At 40.7% G+C, this 21,723-nt stretch overlaps 2 protein-coding genes across 9 annotated transcripts in view; both read left to right on the forward strand.

Moving 5' to 3' along the window:
• Positions 1-21,723, forward strand: part of LOC129793736 (titin-like) — a 63,441-nt gene that overhangs the window by 5,820 nt on the left and 35,898 nt on the right. For all 8 annotated transcript variants that reach the window (XM_055833981.1, XM_055833984.1, XM_055833983.1 and 5 more), the window contains exons 3-8: positions 561-1,119; positions 1,183-1,702; positions 1,767-1,913; positions 2,244-2,544; positions 2,662-9,187; positions 9,251-18,980. In XM_055833981.1, the coding sequence (XP_055689956.1) occupies positions 561-1,119; positions 1,183-1,702; positions 1,767-1,913; positions 2,244-2,544; positions 2,662-9,187; positions 9,251-18,980 (17,783 nt within the window). The remainder of the gene's footprint in view (positions 1-560; positions 1,120-1,182; positions 1,703-1,766; positions 1,914-2,243; positions 2,545-2,661; positions 9,188-9,250; positions 18,981-21,723) is intronic.
• On the forward strand, positions 19,425-21,337 carry LOC129793738 (muscle M-line assembly protein unc-89-like). The gene has a single exon (XM_055833990.1). The coding sequence runs from the start codon at positions 19,661-19,663 to the stop codon at positions 21,251-21,253; it is 1,593 nt and encodes a 530-aa protein (XP_055689965.1). The 5' UTR covers positions 19,425-19,660; the 3' UTR covers positions 21,254-21,337.

The following is a 21,723-nucleotide window of genomic DNA, read 5'->3' on the forward strand; positions in this document are numbered from 1 at the left end:
TATAAAGAAAAAATTGTATAAAAACTTAACGTTTCAAACCAGAATCTAGCCACTGAGCTTAGGCCGTATAATCCAAAATATTAGGTATTTGAATTCTTTAGTTAATTTATATAATTAAAATTTCAATAAAAATAAGAATAAAAAATAGTTTATTAATTTATAATTTTTAAGTTCAAAAACCCTTCAAGAAACTATTAAAATAAAAATGTTTAAAAAATAATTAAAGAATAGTTAGACAAAGAAATACTTTGAAACTTTCCCTTAACCCTAAAAATGCAGCAAAGCCTTTAAATAAAATCTATTTTAAATTACATAAAATATTTTATACTTTCAATCAACCAATTTTAAAAAATCAAAAAGCTTCAAAAGCTACTTTTTCGCTTTTTCTAAACTCTCGAAATGATAAAATTCGGTGAGGGAACTATTTTTTTGAACAATTGATCCAGTCAGTGGATTCTAGCAAAATGGTGAAGCAGGAAATTTATGAAAAAGGATAAATTTAGCTTTTCAGTGTAAAAATAAAAAAAATATATTAAAAATTTCTAATCTTTCCCCTTTAGGAAACGAGATGACTTAACACTACCCGATTCAGGTCGTTTCCGCACAACAGAAACAAAAAATGCCATCCAATTGGCCATTGAGCACGTCCAGCGCGAAGATGCTGGACTCTACACACTTTATGCTCGCGCCAAGAATGGCGATATGGTGCGAAAGGATGTAGAATTAGTTGTTGAAGACAGATCTTCAGGAGAGGATCCACCAATCTTCGCCAAGCGCCTCAGTGATATCTCCGTGAAAGTTGGCACAAGGACGCGTCTTCTTGTGGAAATTCGAAGTTCAACAGACATTAAAGTGACATGGTATAGGAATGATCGGAGAATCTGCGAAGGGGATCGCATAAGAACAGTCAATGAGGGTACATTCTACTGCCTCGAAATTGCCCCAGTTACCCTCGATGATGGGGGGCAGTGGATGTGTATGGCAGAAAATCATGGTGGTCGCAATTCATGCCTCTGCCATTTGAATGTTCTCGTACCAAAAGCCTACAAAGGGCCAGAATTTGTCGAAGAACTGCGTGCAGTTCTTACAGAACAGGGCACCGTGTCGTTAGAATGCAAGGTGAGTTTTTAAAAAATAAATTATTTGGTTTAAAATTTTCTAAGCGTGTATTTGAATTTCTAGGTCGTTGGTGTCCCTACGCCCGTACTGCGGTGGTTTAAGGACTCCAAAGAAATCAAAGCTGGGGATGTTTTTGCCCTAACTGCAAATCCAGATGATCCAACGTCTTTGGGAACGTACACGTGTGAGGCTGTGAACTGCATGGGACGTTCGTATTCGTCGTCAAAAGTTCACGTAGTTGGGAAGGGAAGTCGCGAAGGATCTCTTCGTCCAGCTGATCAGGCACACGTTGGCCCACCACCGATCTTCACGACAGAACTCACGGGGCAAAAGGTCAAAATTGGGGATCATTTCACCCTCACGTGCCAGGTTGTTGTACCCCCATGGCCAAAATCCGTGGCTTGGTACAACAAGGAGGGCCGTGTTGAGCCCAATGAAAGGTATCGTCCTGTTGAGGACGGTCTTGGGGCCTACATGATTGAAGTTAAACCATCAGAGAGTTGCGATGAAGGTGAATGGAAGTGCGTTGTAACCAGCAATGAAGGATGCGTGGGAATATCTTCGGCCAATGTGGAGATGAATAGTAAGGCAGAAATCTTTAAACATTCTTCGGCAAATTCTTAAAGAATTTTTCTCATTTTTTTCAGTTCCCAAAAATTACCGAAAACCTCGTTTTATGGAGACCCTAAAAGCTATCCTCACGGAGGAAGGATTAGTCTCATTCGAGTGCAAAGTAGTTGGGTTCCCAACTCCTGTTCTTAGATGGTATAAGGATGGTCAGGAACTCAAACCAGGTTTGTTTTTTTCTCACTCCTTGCGTAGATTCTTCCCATTTTATACAATAACGTCCGAAATTCATTAAATAATATTTTGCGAAAATTTCCTGGCACACAGCCATGATTTCTCTGGCGCTCAAAGCCTTACAATTGTCTCGAATGTGTGCCAAGTCTCCCCATATGAATAAACAATTCGCATTACGCAAGAACTTCCTCTCACATCTCAAAGAGAGAAAAAAATCCCGTCTGCGGGGCAATGTGCAAAAAAAGTTGGCTTTCAAAAAATCAATTAGTCGACGACCTCACGGAAGAAGAATGTTTTCATGATGTCGCGCTTTTTCTTTCCAGGTGATGTCTATCAGCTAACTGGCGCCAATTCCCTTGGGACGTATTGTTGCGTCGCTAGCAATTGCATGGGTGAAATGAGCAGTACAGCCGTACTCACCGTTGAGGATATTCAGAGTCAATTGAATGAAGAGGAACTTCTTCTATTCACGCAAAAGAATCAAGCGCCACGCTTTACGCAAGGACTAAAGAGTCAGGAAGCTCGTATTAATGAAGAATTGCGCTTCACTGTTGCAGTTTGTGCTACACCAGAACCAACACTCTCCTGGTTCCGTGATGATCTTCCCGTTGAATCCGGGGAAAGGTAAGAAATTCAAATTTTAACGGCTTTGAAGGAAACATGTCCTTAAAAGCTTTTAAGACTACGTAGATTCTATATAACGTTAGATCAGAATTTAATTTAGCCCCATTTATCCTGTAGATATGTAATCCTGCGCGAAGCCGTTGGAGTTTGCCATTTGAATATAAAACAAGTGGAATTCATTGATCAGGCTGAGTGGAAATGCATAGCAACGAATGATTTTGGGCAGAGCATCACAAGCTGCTTCCTAAAACTCCAAATTCCACGGCACTACAAGAAACCTCGCTTCCTGGAGTGCCTACGTGCAGTGCTAACCGATGAAGGTGCTGTGAATCTCGAATGTAAGGTAATCGGTGTACCGCAGCCAGTATTGAAATGGTACAAGGATGGTGTAGAGCTGAAACCAGGTGATATCCATCGCATTATCTCGGGACAAGATGGAACTTGCTGCTTGGGAACGTATACATGCGAAGCTAGAAATTGCATGGGTGTTGTTGCAAGTTCAGCATCATTGCTTGGGTATGATGATCCAAGTAAGAATCCAACCTTGCCCCATCCACCAGAACTTCAGAGAAATATCTCCTTGTCCACAATTCACGAGGAGAGAACGTCTCAAATGTACGAAACTCCCGGATCAGATATTACAGCCGACGACAAGGCCGATGTATCCTTCTCCTTTGATGGGAAGGAAGTATCGGTGTCCTTATATGAGACCCCAGATCTCACCGAAGAGGAAGCTCTTAAAATTGTGGAAATGTACGCAGAGCAAATTTCTGAGCATGTCACAGAGCAGAATGTCGTTGAACTGCCCCCATTGCGTTTTGTAAAGGAAACCTCAACATCTGGCAATCTTCTCATGGAAGCTGTCGTTATCGACGTGAGTCCCGAATACTTCTCAGCAACTGATGAAGACTTACGCACAGAAGCTGATATGGAAGAAATATCCTCAATCAATGACACACTATCCCATACAACATCACGCTCAAAAGTTGAAGAGGAAGCCATCCGTGATAGAATGACTGAGGAATTTGTCCAACAGAAGATGCTTCAGATGGAAAGGGAACTCCAGCTGGAGCCAACAAAACCAAAGAGGAGGAAATCTGATTCGGCTGGAGATGAGTATTTCAGCTTTTCCCATTCAAAGCCATCTCATGGAAGCTCCCCAGATAACACTGAGACAGATCTGCAAACATTTGCCAGTGCAAAGAGTTCTGAGAAGCAAAAATCTCAGGGAAGAGAGGCAGCAAATGAAGCCGAAGAGGTACCATCGAAGAAGCCACGAAAGAATAAATCCTCAAGCAGTGAGGAAAATTCTAAATCACGCGATGATGTTGGATTGAGAGATATTTCCGGTGAAGAGGGTGATGGATTGAAGATTTTCAAGAAGGACACAGGACCAAATGCAGTGGACGTCAAAAGGAAGATGGAGCTCCTGAAGCCTCTTGTTAAATCACTGAATATCATTGAGAAGCATCTCTCGGTGATTGATGATGAAGTTGTCCTGCAGTCGGGACTAATGATGTCCACAGCATCGGCAGATAGTAGTCTTGGTGTGATAAAGAATGTAATAAATCCCCTAAGGAATACTCTGGATATCCTTAAGAGTTTCTCCGGGGATTGCACGTTGGATCAAGTGATGCAGGTCATCCTGCCGCAACTGAAGGGACTTCAGGAGGGTCTCAATGTGATTGAAAAGTGCGTAGAAATGGATGAGCAAGGAAAAACTTTAGTACAGCGAACAAGTGTTTGTATTATTGAGAGCAGTGGTGAGCAGCTTCTTAACGTTCTGGATCACTTCACGTCCATCATTGGAGAGTTTAGCAATAAAACCTTAGCAAATGAAGTCAATTTGCTGGTCAATGATATGAAAACTGGCATTCAAATGACACAGGACACCATTAAATCCCAAGTTCTCCTGCAGGAAGCTACAGCCTTGGAAGCAGCACAACATGTTACGGAATCCATTGCAAGGATGCAGGAGGTTCCCGATGTTGTGCCACCATTTGAAAGTGTCTCAAGTGCAGAGCTGCCACAAGAAGCGGAAGCTTTGAAACGAATTTGTCGTCCTGTTGTGAAAATTCAATTTGCCCTGGAAAGTATTGAGCATGATTTGTCACTGGAGGAGAATGAGGAGCAACTCTACACAAAAGTTCATGAGAAAATAATTGAAAAACTCACAGAACCCATTGAGGAGCTTCAGCGTGAAATGATGGAGATTGAGAAGCTCGCCGTGGCAGGAGTTGGAACGGAAGATCTACAGCAGAAAGTCAATATTGCCATCCTGGATATTGTAACTCCACCCATGTATGAGCTGCAGAAAGGACTTGAGATCCTCGGACAGCAATCGGCCAGCAATACTCATTCCGGAATGGTTAGCGTGAGTATTTTGGAATCAATGGTGCCACCACTTCAGGAAATTCAAACAGGATTAGCAAGGATTGGGCAGGATATTGAATCAGGAGAACTAAAGAGAGAATCTCCCATTGAAAATATCGATGCGCAGAAATTAATTCAATCTCTTGCACAGTCCATTCTGAATTTTGAAAATAACGTCATATCCTTAAATGGAAAGTTTGAGGAGAAAGCTAAAATTTCCCTAATCGACCTCAAAGGTGGAATGTCGGCAATTCTTGAGAGTGTCGTGGATGCCCCATTGGACAAGTACAGACTAACAATACTGGAAAATCTTAAGAAACCCATGGATGAGATAAACTACGCTCTTCGACACATTGAAGTAAAATCCACAAATGGATCTCTTGCAGACCTCGTTGAACCAATCCTCTTGCTTGAAGAGAAAATAAGAGTTTGTGAGGATATCCTCGTTCTCACAAATCATCCAGCCGATCACTCAAGCGTAAAAGCTCTATCTTCAGTTAAGAAAACACTAAAATCCGTTAAGAAATCCATTGATTTCAATGAGAATAAAATATCTGAAAGAGAGAGAGGTGCATTGTTGCAAGTTCAACAAGGAGAAATTCAAGAGATTTCCTCAACAAGCGCACAAGAGGTAAAAACCATGGAGTCTGTTAAAGAAATCAGTCGTAAAGAAACGATTCAACTCCTCGAAGAACTGCAAATTCAAGTAGCGGCCATACAGGAGAATATTCTCTTTGATAGCACAAAGGAAGCAGAAATGTTTGAGAAATCTTCCATTCAGGAAACTCTCGTTACTCCCTTGATAAATGTCCAGAGATGCATTGCGGAAATTAAGGATCAACTCGTGATGGAAACTACGGAAAATATTGTTGAACAGAACTTCTCAGTTCTTCAGAAACTCGCCACTCCAATGCAAGAAGTGGTGAAACATTTGAAAACAGTCTCAACTCAGGATGTTGTTGAGCCTGTGGAGTCTATGTCGACGCAGGATAATTTGAGCCTTCTCAAAACAGTCGCTCACCCACTGCAGGAGCTGCAAAACTGCATTGCAACCCTCAGAGAAGAACCCCTAGTTATTGAGCAAACAGGACAAGTTTCATCCCTTGACTCCCTCACAATTGCCAGGCCAATTCAGGAGTTGCGAGACTGCGTGGCTGCAATTCTGGCCAATGTTGTTGAACCCAGTGAAGATTTATCCACCATGGAAGACATTTCCGCTCTCAAAACTCTCGCAGAAGATGTAGCTGAAGTGAGGGATGATGCAGCAATTATTCAGGAGCCAGGAATCTCCTCTGAGATCTCAGATGAAATTCCCACTCTCAGTATTGAAGAGAGAAAAGTCTTTGCTCAACAACTTCTCACAGATCTTGAGCACAATCTTGCCACTGTGAGGCAACACTGTGTGCTTGAAGAAGCTGAATCGTTGTCTGAGAAAGCTCCTTCACTTGCACAAGCTCTGGCAAAACCAATTGAGGATGTGGAGAAATGTTTAGCCACCATTAAAATGCAAACTTCCCACGAAATGATTGGCAGTGAGGCTCAAGCTGAGATTCTTCCTGATCTCCATGAACTTGCGAGTCCTCTTCAAATTCTAGAGCAAAGTATCGCTTCAATTCAGCAAGAAATCTTAATTGAAACCTCTGAATCGATCTCTGAGAAGCAAGAAATTCCTCAACATCTAAGCATCGCACAACCTCTGGAAGAGCTAAGAAGTTGTGTAAATGTTGTTGAGCATTACATTGCTGATCAAGAAGTTCCTCAATCTTCCAGTGAAAAAGCTCCGAAGAAGATAAATATTCAACTAATTCAAGAATTTTCTGAATGTCTGAAAAACGTTCAACAAGAAAACTCCCTGGAAAATTTGCAAAAGACATTTTCCTCAAGAAAAGACAAAGATGTTGCAAAAGCAGTTGAAACTGTTCAAAATCTCATTAAAACTGTAACAGAAGTCACGAAAAAAGTTCATTTGGATAAAATGCAGCAACAAGCAACTCCTGCAGATATTATGATCCTTAAGACAATTCCCGATGCAATAGGAGCTGTACAAAAATCAATTTCTTCCTCAAAGTTCCTTGGAGAACTCCCACCAAATACGAAAAATGTTTCAAATTTGCTCTCTTGCATAGAAAATATCAATGTTGATGATTTAAGCAGACTCTTGGAAATGCGAACTCCTGAGGAGATAGCAGCTGCAAAGGCCCTCGTGGAATCACTAAAAGGAATTGTGGCAAAGAAGGAAATAAAACTTCCTCAAGATTTTGATGTTCATTTGGAAAATCTTTTAAATTCAACCGAATCTCTGCTGAAAAATGAGAATTTGAATACTTTTGATGAAATGAAGGCATCTCTTATGACCGTGAAGGAATCCTGCACAGCTGTAAGTTGTGATAAGGCTAAAATTATAGAAAAGAATGAAGCAAATAATGCAAGATTGGTAGATCTTATAAGTAGCATTGATGACATGGAGTCACAATTGCAAATATCTAAATCAACAATTAATAAGAAAGAAATGGAAGCAAAATCAATTGCGCTTGAATCGATTGAGAAACTTTTGGTTTCTGTAACTCCTATAAGGAAAGATTTGGTTAATCTTCAGAAAGCTAAAGGATTACTGGTCCAACAACCAACTGAACAGTGCTCAAAGAAGCTCCAAAAATGTTTAAATGCCGTGGAGAGAATTTGCAAGAATTCCAACTTGGATACAGTACAGAAATTATGTTTATCCGAATTGGAACCTTCGCTCAATCAACTTCTAACTTCAATGGAATTATTCTCCACTGAGAACATCGAAGGATCTCTCAATGAATCTCAGATTTCGGCTCTCAAAGACAAAGTTTTGGATTCACAAACTTGCGTTGTTCTCTTCGAAGCATCGCTCTTGGCAAATATTCAACGGAATCAAGTTCAGAATATTCAAAATATTCATAAACCCATTCATAAGCTCAAGGAATCAATCGATGGGATACAGACACAGCTAATGCAAGAACATCCAGAGCCTGAGAAAATACTTCAAACTATTTCTCAGTTGGAAATTCCTTTGAATGCTCTTGGATCAAATCTTTCGAAGATTGAATGTGATTTAATGCCTCAAAATTCATTGAAAAATCTTCTAAATCCAATACAAAAAGTTCATTCACTTCTTGGTGAATTCCAAGAAAAATTCGCATCAGAATCAACTTTAGAAGAAATTGCTATTTTATCGGAAAAATTAGATGAATCTCAAGAAAAACTTTTAAGAAAGAAACAACCACAAATCCTTGCTGAAGATCTTAAGGAAATATTCAAAATTTCCAGCCCTCTTGCAGAAGCACAAAAAGTAATAACAGATGCAAATTGTGGACGAATTGCAATTTCCAATGAACCCAGAAAGGCTCTTAGTGCCCTCTCCGAGCCTCTGCGTGAGTTGGAAAATATTCTAAATGAGGTAGATGCTCAGGAAATTGCAGCAAGTACGTTGAATCTGGCAGAGGTTCAGAAGAATGAAGATGTGATAAAATTAGATGCCATTTCAGTATCGGACGCACATTTGGCAACGGCAAAAATAGACCAAGGCCCCAATGTCAAAGAGCAAGAGGAAATTAGCTTAGGAGGTGACAAAGCTCGCACGAAGGTGATTCAACGCCCTGAAATTGTCTTGGAAGACACAGACGACCCGGAAAAGCTAAAAGCGCAAGCAAAGGAATTGCTGAGGAAATCGGAAGAGCGTGAACTGACCCCTGTGGAAATGGACAGCCTTAAGTATCTCCTGGCCAGGATTAATTCCCTGGGATCGGAGATTCATGAAACTCTTGTAGATGCGAAGGTTATCAATCAGAATACAGCAGAAATTATTGAGCAGATAAAATCCGATGCGCAACATGGTGTAGATTCGGTTAAAAAAAACGATGTTGCAGACCAACCTACCGAAGATACCTCCGCAAGTACTACTACTGAACCGATGGAAGTGGATGTAGATAGTAGAACCCCTGTCCTCAAAATTGGAGGCGACACATCAATTGGCGACTCTGAGACAATCGTTAAATTTGATGTGTCCGTCGATGTTGATGAGTTTGCAAAAGTTGACGTTCATTTGGTTTCGAAGCACCAGGACACAGAACAGGACGTGACTAGAGAATCATGCGAGAATGCAGGCACATCTGCAGAAAAGACTGAAGCACCAAAAGACACAACTTTGCATGCACAACGGCAGCCACTTTCCCTCCAAGAAATCGCAATGGAGGTACAGCCACAGCGAGAATCGGCAGAAATTCAAAAGGAAGCTGAAGGAAAGGTAATAACAATTTTTTTTCAGTTAAAAGGATCAAATCATTCTTTAAAAAAAATCACATTTCAGATGGAACAAGCCAAAATAATTCATGTTGAGATGGCAACCAAGGAAGACGTTGAGAAATCTCAGGAAGCAACAATTGAAGATGTTTCAATGGCTGAACTCTCTCAACAAACCCTTGAAGAACAAGAATCAGACATATTTTCCGATAGATCTATGTCTCTGGATATTCACCTAGAAGAACTTCATGAAATATCTCCATCAAGCACTCAAGAACTAAAAACATTAGACTCTGTTAAGGAAATGAGTCGTAAGGAAACGATTCAACTCCTCGAAGAGCTTCAAATTCAAGTTGCTGCTGTCCAAGAAAATATCCTTCATGATAGCACAAAGGAAGCAGAAATGTTTGAGAAATCTTCCATTCAGGAAACTCTCGTGACTCCCTTGATAAATGTTCAAAGATGCATTGCGGAAATTAAGGATCAACTCGTGATGGAGACTACGGAAAATATTGCTGAACAGAACTTTTCAGTTCTTCAGAAACTCGCCACTCCAATGCAAGAAGTGGTGAGGTATCTCAAAACAGTCTCAACTCAGGATGTTGTGGAGCCTGTGGAGTCTATGTCGACGCAGGATAATTTGAGCCTTCTCAAAACAGTCGCTCACCCACTGCTGGAGCTACAAAACTGCATTGCAACCCTCAGAGAAGAACCCCTAGTTATTGAGCAAACAGGACAAGTTTCATCCCTTGACTCCCTCACAATTGCCAAGCCAATTCAGGAATTGCGAAACTGCGTGGCTGCAATTCTGGCCAATGTCGTTGAACCCAGTGAAGATTTATCCACCATGGAAGATATTTCCGCTCTCAAAACTATCGCAGAAGATGTAGCTGAAGTGAGGGATGATGCAGCAATTATTCAGGAGCCAGGAATCTCCTCTGAGATCTCAGATGAAATTCCCACTCTCAGTATTGAAGAGAGGAAAGTCTTTGCTCAACAACTTCTCACAGATCTTGAGCACAATCTTGCTACTGTGAGGCAACACTGTGTGCTTGAAGAAGCTGAATCGTTGTCTGAGAAAGCTCCATCTCTTGCACAAGCTCTGGCGAAGCCAATTGAGGATGTGGAGAAATGTTTAGCCACCATTAAAATGCAAACTTCCCACGAAATGATTGGCAGTGAGGCTAAAGCTGAGATTCTTCCTGATCTCCATGAACTCGCGAGTCCTCTTCAAATTCTTGAGCAAAGTATCGCTTCAGTTCAACAAGAAATCTTAACTGAAACCTCTGAATCGATCTCTGAGAAACAAGAAATTCCTCAACAACTAAGCATCGCACAACCTCTGGAAGAGCTAAGAAGTTGCGTAAATGTTGTTGAGCATTACATTGCTGATCAAGAAGTTCCCAAAGTTTTCATTGATAAAGCACAGCAGAAGACAAACAGTCAAATAGTAAAAGAGTTTGCTGAATGTATTGATAATTTAGTGCGGGAATCTCCTCTAAAAAGTATCAAAGAAACAGTCGCTACCACGAGTAATGAAGATGTGAGGAAAGCTTTTGAATCAGTTGAAGTTCTCTTGATTTCTTTGGCTCATGTAATGGACCACCCAAAACTGTCGGAGATTTTTGAAAATCCAACAGAAGAAAGCATTGCAGTTGTAAAAAGAATCCCTGAATCTATTAAACATGTCCAAATGGCAGATTTGTCTTTAAGTAGTCTTGATAATAAAACTCAAAAAGAAGAAAATATAACAAAATTATTGGCATGCATTAAAAATATTAATGTTGATGCTATGGAACGTTCTCTTGAATTAAAAACTCCTGAAGACTCTATGACAACAAATCTTCTCTTACAAGTATTAGATGAGATATTTAGTCAGAAAACAGAACAAAGAGAAGCTAAATTTTCCGATGAGTTTTCTAATCATTTATCTTCACTTGAAGACGCTTTGGAAAAGCTTGATAAACAAAAACTTCCTGATCCGTTCAATTTGCTCGATGATTTTGTAAAGGAAGTTCAAGAGAATGTGAAAAATCTTAATAAACTGCAAGTAGAGGGAATCGATAAAATCAAAGAGATACAGAGAGTCTCAAACGCAATTGAAAATCTTGAAGACTTTGAATCTCGTCTCTATATAATAAAATACAACATTGAGGACAATTTGCTATCAAAGTCTTCAAATATTGGGCAAAACGATCTAGAAACTGTTGAAAGCATTCTTTCGAAGATTCTTCCAGTTAAGAAGGATTTACTCGAATATCAAAAAATTAATAATTTAACAGAAAAGGCCCCAATAAGTTGTTCAAAGAAGCTCCAAAAATGTTTAAATGCCGTGGAGAGAATTTGCAAGAATTCCAACTTGGATACAGTACAGAAATTATGTTTATCCGAATTGGAACCTTCGCTCAATCAACTTCTAACTTCAATGGAATTATTCTCCACTGAAAACATCGAAGGATCTCTCAATGAATCTCAGATTTCGGCTCTCACAGACAAAGTTTTGGATTTACAAACTTGCGTTGTTCTCTTCGAAGCATCGCTCTTGGCAAATATTCAACGGAATCAAGTTCAGAATATTCAAAATATTCATAAACCCATTCATAAGCTCAAGGAATCAATCGATGAGATACAGACACAGCTAATGCAAGAAAATCCTGAACCTGAGAAAATAATTCAAACTATTTCTCAGTTGGAAATTCCTTTGAATGCTCTTGGATCAACTCTTTCGAAGATTGAATGTGATTTAATGCCTCAAAATTCATTGAAAAATCTTCTAGATCCAATACAAAAAGTTCATTCAGTTCTTGAGGAGTTCCAAGAAAAATACGAAGCTAATCAATACAAAGAAATCATTAAAAGTTTAACAGAAAAAATGGATGAGACAGAAGGAATACTCTTATTTAAGGACAATGATGAAATAGATTTTAATGATCTGAAGGTAGTTTTTAAAATAAATTCTCCATTACAAGAAATCAAAAACCTTATAGAAAGTTCTACATCTGAAACTAAACAATCAGCAGTTCTCTCAAAAGAAATAAATGAACTAGAAGATCCAATAAAAGAAATTGAAATTCTCCTTAAGAACATTATAAAATGCGAAATAGGAAAAGAACATCCTGAACTAAAAACAATAGAATGTGAGGAAGCTCCAATATCTAAAAAAGCTAAGTTTGAAGATCAAAAACCAGAGGAAGTTCAAATTGAAGACACTTCAAAGAAAGAAAAGGCCGCAGTTTTAGCCAAGAAGTCATCTGAAGAGGAACAGAAACCGCAAGAAGCTCAGGTTGAAGATGCTAAAAAGCAAGAGAAGGCCGCAGTTTTGGCCAAGAAGACATCTGAAGAAGAACAAAAACCTCAAGAAGCTCAGGTTGAAGATGCTAAGAAGCATGAGAAGGCCGCAGTTTTAGCCAAGAAGACATCTGACGGAGAACAAAAACCTCAAGAAGCTCAGGTTGAAGATGCTAAGAAGCAAGAGAAGGCCGCAGTTTTAGCCAAGAAGACATCTGAAGAAGAACAAAAACCTCAAGAAGCTCAAGTTGAAGACGCTAAGAAGCAAGAGAAGGCCGCAGTTTTAGCCAAGAAGACATCTGAAGAGGAACAAAAACCTCAAGAAGCTCAGGTTGAAGATGCTAAGAAGCAAGAGAAGGCCGCAGTTTTAGCAAAGAAGATATCTGAAGAAGAACAAAAACCTCAAGAAGCTCAGGTTGAAGATGCTAAGAAGCAAGAGAAGGCCGCAGTTTTAGCCAAGAAGACATCTGAAGAAGACCTGAAACCACAAGAAGCTCAGGTTGAAGATGCTAAGAAGCAAGAGAAGGCCGCAGTTTTAGCAAAGAAGATATCTGAAGAAGAACAAAAACCTCAAGAAGCTCAGGTTGAAGATGCTAAGAAGCAAGAGAAGGCCGCAGTTTTAGCCAAGAAGACATCTGAAGAAGAACAAAAACAGCAAGAAGCTCAGGTTGAAGATGCTAGAAAGCAAGAGAAGGCCGCAGTTTTGGCCAAGAAGACATCTGAAGAAGACCTGAAACCACAAGAAGCTCAGGTTGAAGATGCTAAGAAGCAAGAGAAGGCCGCAGTTTTAGCAAAGAAGATATCTGAAGAAGAACAAAAACCTCAAGAAGCTCAAGTTGAAGATGCTAAGAAGCAAGAGAAGGCCGCAGTTTTAGCCAAGAAGACATCTGAAGAGGAACAAAAACAGCAAGAAGCTCAGGTTGAAGATGCTAGAAAGCAAGAGAAGGCCGCAGTTTTGGCCAAGAAGACATCTGAAGAAGACCTGAAACCACAAGAAGCTCAGGTTGAAGATGCTAAGAAGCAAGAGAAGGCCGCAGTTTTAGCAAAGAAGACATCTGAAGAAGAACAAAAACCTCAAGAAGCTCAGGTTGAAGATGCTAAGAAGCAAGAGAAGGCCGCAGTTTTAGCCAAGAAGACATCTGAAGAAGAACAAAAACCGCAAGAAGCTCTAGTTGAAGATGCTAAAAAGCAAGAGAAGGCCGCAGTTTTAGCCAAAAAGTCATCTGAAGAAGAACAAAAACCTCAAGAAGCTCAGGTTGAAGATGCTAAGAAGCAAGAGAAGGTCGCAGTTTTAGCAAAGAAGACATCTGAAGAAGAACAAAAACCTCAAGAAGCTCAGGTTGAAGATGCTAAGAAGCAAGAGAAGGTCGCAGTTTTAGCAAAGAAGACATCTGAAGAAGAACAAAAACCTCAAGAAGCTCAGGTTGAAGATGCTAAGAAGCAAGAGAAGGCCGCAGTTTTAGCCAAGAAGACATCTGAAGAAGAACAAAAACCTCAAGAAGTACAGGTTGAAGATGCTAAGAAGCAAGAGAAGGCCGCAGTTTTGGCCAAGAAGACATCTGAAGAAGAACTAAAACCTCAAGAAGCTCAGGTTGAAGATGCTAAGAAGCAAGAGAAGGCCGCAGTTTCAGCCAAGAAGACATCCGAAGAAGAACAAAAACCTCAAGAAGCTCAGGTTGAAGATGCTAAGAAGCAAGAGAAGGCCGCAGTTTTAGCCAAGAAGACATCTGAAGAAGAACAAAAACCGCAAGAAACTCAGGTTGAAGATGCTAAGAAGCAAGAGAAGGCCGCAGTTTTGGCCAAGAAGACATCTGAAGAAGAACAAAAACCTCAAGAAGCTCAGGTTGAAGATGCTAAAAAGCAAGAGAAGGCCGCAGTTTTTGCCAAGAAGACATCTGAAGAAGAACAAAAACCTCAAGAAGCAGAAATCCAAGAATCTTCAAAGAAAGAAAAGGCCGCAGTTTTGGCCAAAAAGAAATCTGAAGAAGAACAAAAACCTCAAGAAGCTCAGGTTGAAGTTGCTAAGAAGCAAGAGAAGGCCGCAGTTTTGGCCAAGAAGTCATCTGAAGAAAAACAAAAACCTCAAGAAGCTCAGGTTGAAGATGCTAAGAAGCAAGAGAAGGCCGCAGTTTTAGCAAAGAAGACATCTGAAGAAGAACAAAAACCACAAGAAGCTCAGGTTGAAGATGCTAAGAAGCAAGAGAAGGCCGCAGTTTTAGCAAAGAAGATATCTGAAGAAGAACAAAAACCTCAAGAAGCTCAGGTTGAAGATGCTAAGAAGCAAGAAAAGGCCGCAGTTTTAGCCAAGAAGACATCTGAAGAAGAACAAAAACCTCAAGAAGCTCAGGTTGAAGATGCTAAAAAGCAAGAGAAGGCCGCAGTTTTTGCCAAGAAGACATCTGAAGAAGAACAAAAACCTCAAGAAGCAGAAATCCAAGAATCTTCAAAGAAAGAAAAGGCCGCAGTTTTGGCCAAAAAGAAATCTGAAGAAGAACAAAAACCTCAAGAAGCTCAGGTTGAAGTTGCTAAGAAGCAAGAGAAGGCCGCAGTTTTGGCCAAGAAGTCATCTGAAGAAGAACAAAAACCTCAAGAAGCTCAGGTTGAAGATGCTAAGAAGCAAGAGAAGGCCGCAGTTTTAGCCAAGAAGACATCTGAAGAAGAACAAAAATCTCAAGAAGCTCAGATTGAAGATGCTAAGAAGCAAGAGAAGGCCGCAGTTTTAGCAAAGAAGACATCTGAAGAAGAACAAAAACATCAAGAAGCTCAGGTTGAAGATGCTAAGAAGCAAGAAAAGGCCGCAGTTTTAGCCAAGAAGACATCTGAAGAAGAACAAAAACCTCAAGAAGTACAGGTTGAAGATGCTAAGAAGCAAGAGAAGGCCGCAGTTTTGGCCAAGAAGACATCTGAAGAAGAACAAAAACCTCAAGAAGCTCAAGTTGAAGATGCTAAGAAGCAAGAGAAGGCCGCAGTTTTAGCAAGGAAGACATCTGAAGAAGAACAAAAACCGCAAGAAGCTCAGGTTGAAGATGCTAAAAAGCAAGAGAAGGCCGCAGTTTTGGCCAAGAAGAAATCTGAAGAAGAACAAAAACCTCAAGAAGCTCAGGTTGAAGATGCTAAAAAGCAAGAAAAGGCCGCAGTTTTAGCCAAGAAGACATCTGAAGAGGAACAAAAACCGCAAGAAGCTCAGGTTGAAGATGCTAAGAAGCAAGAGAAGGCCGCAGTTTTGGCCAAGAAGACATCTGAAGAAGACCTGAAACCACAAGAAGCAGGAATTCAAGAAGTTTCAAAGAAAGAAAAGGCCGCAGTTTTGGCCAAGAAGAAATCTGAAGAAGAACAAAAACCTCAAGAAGCTCAGGTTGAAGATGCTAAAAAGCAAGAAAAGGCCGCAGTTTTAGCCAAGAAGACATCTGAAGAAGAACAAAAACCGCAAGAGGCTCAGGTTGAAGTTGCTAAGAAGCAAGAGAAGGCCGCAGTTTTGGCCAAGAAGTCATCTGAAGAAGAACAAAAACCTCAAAAAGCTCAAGTTGAAGATGCTAAAAAGCAAGAGAAGGCCGCAGTTTTGGCCAAGAAGACATCTGAAGAAGAACAAAAATCTCAAGAAGCTCAGGTTGAAGATGCTAAAAAGCAAGAAAAGGCCGCAGTTTTAGCCAAGAAGACATCTGAAGAAGAACAAAAACCGCAAGAAGCTCAAGTTGAAGATGCTAAAAAGCAAGAAAAGGCCGCAGTTTTAGCCAAGAAGACATCTGAAGAAGAACAAAAACCGCAAGAGGCTCAGGTTGAAGTTGCTAAGAAGCAAGAGAAGGCCGCAGTTTTGGCCAAGAAGTCATCTGAAGAAGAACAAAAACCTCAAAAAGCTCAAGTTGAAGATGCTAAAAAGCAAGAGAAGGCCGCAGTTTTGGCCAAGAAGAAATCTGAAGAAGAACAAAAATCTCAAGAAGCTCAGGTTGAAGATGCTAAAAAGCAAGAAAAGGCCGCAGTTTTAGCCAAGAAGACATCTGAAGAAGAACAAAAACCGCAAGAAGCTCAAGTTGAAGATGCTAAAAAGCAAGAAAAGGCCGCAGTTTTAGCCAAGAAGACATCTGAAGAGGAACAAAAACCGCAAGAAGCTCAGGTTGAAGATGCTAAGAAGCAAGAGAAGGCCGCAGTTTTGGCCAAGAAGACATCTGAAGAAGACCTGAAACCACAAGAAGCAGGAATTCAAGAAGTTTCAAAGAAAGAAAAGGCCGCAGTTTTGGCCAAGAAGAAATCTGAAGAAGAACAAAAATCTCAAGAAGCTCAGGTTGAAGATGCTAAAAAGCAAGAAAAGGCCGCAGTTTTAGCCAAGAAGACATCTGAAGAAGAACAAAAACCGCAAGAAGCTCAAGTTGAAGATGCTAAAAAGCAAGAAAAGGCCGCAGTTTTAGCCAAGAAGACATCTGAAGAGGAACAAAAACCGCAAGAAGCTCAGGTTGAAGATGCTAAGAAGCAAGAGAAGGCCGCAGTTTTGGCCAAGAAGACATCTGAAGAAGACCTGAAACCACAAGAAGCAGGAATTCAAGAAGTTTCAAAGAAAGAAAAGGCCGCAGTTTTGGCCAAGAAGAAATCTGAAGAAGAACAAAAATCTCAAGAAGCTCAGGTTGAAGATGCTAAAAAGCAAGAAAAGGCCGCAGTTTTAGCCAAGAAGACATCTGAAGAAGAACAAAAACCGCAAGAAGCTCAGGTTGAAGATGCTAAAAAGCAAGAGAAGGCCGCAGTTTTGGCCAAGAAGACATCTGAAGAAGACCTGAAACCACAAGAAGCAGAAATTCAAGAAGCTTCAAAGAAAGAAAAGGCCGCTGTTTTAGCGAAGAAGAAATCTGAGGACGAACTGAAAACTCAAGACGTTAAAATTGAGGATTTACCGAAACAAGAAAAGGCTTCTGTCATGGCAAGAAAGAAGTCTGAAGATGCGGAGAAACCTCAAGAAGCTAAAATTGAGGATTCTCCTAAAGAAGAAAAAGCTTCTGTCAAGGCAAGAAAGAAGTCTGAAGATGCGGAGAAACCTCAAGAGGCTAAACCTAAGGATTCACCGAAACAAGAAAAGGCTTCTATCAAGGCAAGAAAGAAGTCTGAAGATGCGGAGAAACCTCAAGAGGCTAAAGTTGAGGATTCACCGAAACAAGAAAAAGCTTCTCTGAAGGCAAGAAAGAAGTCTGAAGATGCGGAGAAACCTCAAGAAGCTAAAGTTGAGGATTCACCGAAACAAGAAAAAGCTTCTCTGAAGGCAAGAAAGAAGTCTGAAGATGCGGAGAAACCTCAAGAAGCTAAAATTGAGGATTCTCCAAAAGAAGAAAAAGCTTCATTAAAAGCACGAAAGAGATCCGATGATGAAGAAAAGCCTCAAGAAGCTAAAATTAAAGAATCTCCAAAAGAAGAAAAAGCTTCTTTGATGGGAAGAAAGAAGTCTGAAGATGTGGAGAAACCTCAAGAGGCTAAAGTTGAGGATTCTCCTAAAGAAGAAAAAGCTTCTATCAAGGCAAGAAAGAAGTCTGAAGATGCGGAGAAACCTCAAGAGGCTAAAGTTGCGGATTCTCCTAAAGAAGAAAAAGCTTCTCTGAAGGCAAGAAAGAAGTCTGAAGATGCGGAGAAACCTCAAGAAGCTAAAATTGCGGATTCTCCTAAAGAAGAAAAAGCTTCATTAAAAGCACGAAAGAGATCCGAAGATGAAGAAAAGCCTCAAGAAGCTAAAGTTGAGGAGTCTCCAAAAGAAGAAAAAGCCTCTCTGAAGGCAAGAAAGAAGTCTGAAGATGAAGGAAAACCGAAGGTCAAGAGAACAAGTGTAAAATCAAAGAAAAAACTGGAAAAGGATGTAGCTGAGGCGACAGTTGACAAGGAACTAAATGGAAAGGACACTCCTGCTGGAACCAATGGGTATGATCGTGTACCAAATGGCGATGGATCTCCTGAATTAAAAGCTGTTAATGGAAAATTGGTTGAACCTAAAAAGCTAACTGAAGACGAAGAATACGATAGATTGTACCAGAAAGCTTTGGAGACTCGAGCTATGATGGAAGCAGACACTAGAGCGTGGTCTCGAGTTACTGAGGAAGAGGATCATCGTCCAAGGAGGCTGTCAATTAATAATGACCTCAGACTGACGGAAACAGTGAATAAGGAAATGGATGATTTGAAGAAAATGCAAAAGGATCGGGAAATGAGAAGACGACCTAATTTTGAAATGTTCCTGACAAATCGTTCTCTTGCTGTTGGTTCAACGGTTAAGTTATCTTGTGCTGCTACAGGTCCGGATTATCAAGTGCAGTGGTTAAAGAATGGAAAGCCCATCTCGAGTGGAAGCAAATATCGCATTAGGGAGAGCAGTGGACTCCTTGCACTGGAAATCTTGGAGACAACTGTGAGTGACAGTGGGGAATATACTTGCATCTTGAAGAATAGAAATGGTTCCGTTGAAAGCACTTCAATGGTAACAATTTATGAAAAGAGTCGCGAAGATGACTCATTTGCACCACTCTTCACTCGAGGAATTCGAGGTAAGTTCTTGATTTTCTTGTAAAGTAAAAATTTTCATCAAAAATAGAATAAAATTTAAGAAATATTTTAAAAGAAAGATGATTTATCAACTGAGATCAAATTCAAAGTTGCAGCTAATTTTGCATTTGTGTCGATGATTGTGATTTGGTTGTTGTTGCAATTAAATGTTCTTTTAATTTTGTTGATTAGTTGATCCTCATTAACATATATCACCCCCGTTTTTCATGACTTGTTCGCACACACTTTGCTTTAAAAATAATTACTGCACACATTATGTGATTAAAAATAGCGCAAATCATGACCGATTGGTCCACATAGATTGCGTTTGATGAAACATCAGAAGGTATGTATACCAATTATGTGGATGATGCTCTATAAGAAAACAACATAATCGAGAACGCATTGATCATTTCTATGTATCTCTTACAATCCCATAGCAATGTGTCTTCTATCTCATTCCGATTCAAATGAATTGAGTGCGTCAAGTACAATGGCAAATTGCAATCGACCACATCACATAAGCAGTGTCAATGTTAATTTTAACATTTGGCACCGGGCCATTTGCTACTGATTAGTTGATTGGAGGTACTCACTTGAGCTGGGCGATCCATATCTGCAGAAGGGTGCAATCAGTGCGTTCTGCTTAGTGCTGCTGGCCAGTTCTCAGGCGGTCCCAACCATGGCGGACGTGTTGGTGGAAAAGAAAGTGAATCTCCCAGTGCCTCAGTCGATCCTTAAGCGTGGCATAACTCCTGATGTCCTACGGAGGAGTCGTAGTCGTCGCAGTCGTAGTGTTACGCCCTTCTTGGCGCGTGAAAATCGCGAAACTACACCCTTTGAAATTGGTCAGAATGTCCCGCATACCCTTGTTTCGGCACTATGTGTCCTCGACAAGGCGCTCATCATGGACATCTCATCTGCCATCGAGGATGATCCCGTGCAAGTGCTCACGTCGGATTTCTCGGTAATCGACAGGGCATCCGTAATGGATATTTCTCATGGTGATTTCATTCTTGAGTACGAGGAGTATGAGGAAGAAATTGCCGATGATGCAAGTGTGATGAGTGTCGATGATCGAGCGAGCGAATTGGATGAAAGTGAAACGCGATCTGAGCGTTCAGAGAGTGAAGCACCAGCTAGTGAGACCGAATCCATTGGGACGGATGTGAGTGTTGAGGAGGGTGGTGGTGGTGCTGGTGGTGAGCCAGAAGTGAAGAAAAAGAAAGTTGTAAAGAAGAAGGCCGTTAAGAAGCCCGTGAAGAAGAAGATCACAAAGAAGGAGGCATCACCAAAAAAGGGAAAAGGTGGGTCTGCACCGCCAAAAGCTCCGCCCAAGAAGTTGGCTATTTCGGGAAAATTTGCCGAGACCGATACAGCCCCGAAGCCACCGAAACCATCAAAGCCACAGCCGAAGAAGAAGTCAAAATCCCCATCACCGAGACCAAAGGGTGCACCACCAACAAAGCCCGCAGAGGAAGCAGCGGAAATTGCAAAGAAGGCACGGGAACCGTCCAAGGAGAAAACACCCGAGGAGCCAGAAGAGGAGGCAGAGGAAGAAGAGGGTGAGGAAGAGGGCGAGGAAGAGGAGCAGGAGGAAGAGGAGGAGGATTACAACTATGATCAGGAAGAGGATGAGGAGGAAGAGGAGAAAACACCAAAATCCCCATCTCCCGTATACACGGAGGAGGATCTCAGGGAGCAGGCACTCATTTCGAAGCTCACTGTCTACGATACGGACAACATGCCGTGGTTTAAGGTAACCGATGAACCACCAGCACCGCCAATTCACTTTGAATTCCCCACTGAGAAGCCACGAAAGGGAAAACTCCCGTGGAAGAATTTGAGTGAAAAGGAACGCGATGCCGAATGGCTGAGAGAACGTGGACTGAGGAAGCCCCCAGTTCTTCTCAATCATCTCACCGATCGCACTGTTTGCGAAGGGACACCCATAAAATTGGGCTGCAGCGTTGATGGGCCAGATCTACAGGTTAAATGGTTCCGCGATGGCTTTGCCATTGACAAGAAACCAGGTGTTAAGACAACGGCCAAGGATGGGTATCTCCTGCTTGAGCTCCCCAATCCAACACCAGCTGATTCGGGCATGTATTGCTGCCAAGTGAAGAACAAGAATGGCGAAATGTCCACTGAGGCCCTTGTTACGGTGTACCAACTTGCATCTGAACTTCACGTTACCCCGACGGTTATCGCAGCTAAAGGTAAAATCCACCAGGCATTGTTAATGTCTCTCATTTGTACTTCCTCTGTTAGTTAGAAATGTCCTTAAAAAATCGTTAAAATCACGTTAAGAATCAAATAAAAATTATGTAAGAAATTGAGAACGTAGCAGGGCTTAAAAATGGGCGCTCTGATCTAATTTTAATCTCAAAGAAAGGCTGAGCTGAGCTTGATGGCCTAGATCTAAAAATGAACCAAAAATAGAAGACTTTTATTTAGTTTTGATTTCTTTTTCGGAAATTAGGGGACTTGGGTTAAATTCTAATTTACCTTTGTCCTTGACCTGGTATTGAATTCAAGCTAGGTCTACCTATGTTACCTAACTAGTCTAAATTCAACTTAAGGATCTATTTTATTTTGATTTTCTTAAAGATTTTATTCTAAATTTTTAAAAGAAATCATTGTAATGAGGCAATAATAATTTTTAAAATTCTTATTACAAATTAATTTTAATGATAAAAATAAAACATTTTTGAAATATAAAAAAAAATTCCCATAAATTCATTT

This window comes from Lutzomyia longipalpis, chromosome 3, assembly GCF_024334085.1.
Source record: "Lutzomyia longipalpis isolate SR_M1_2022 chromosome 3, ASM2433408v1".
In the NCBI taxonomy this organism is placed as follows: Eukaryota; Metazoa; Arthropoda; class Insecta; order Diptera; family Psychodidae; genus Lutzomyia; species Lutzomyia longipalpis.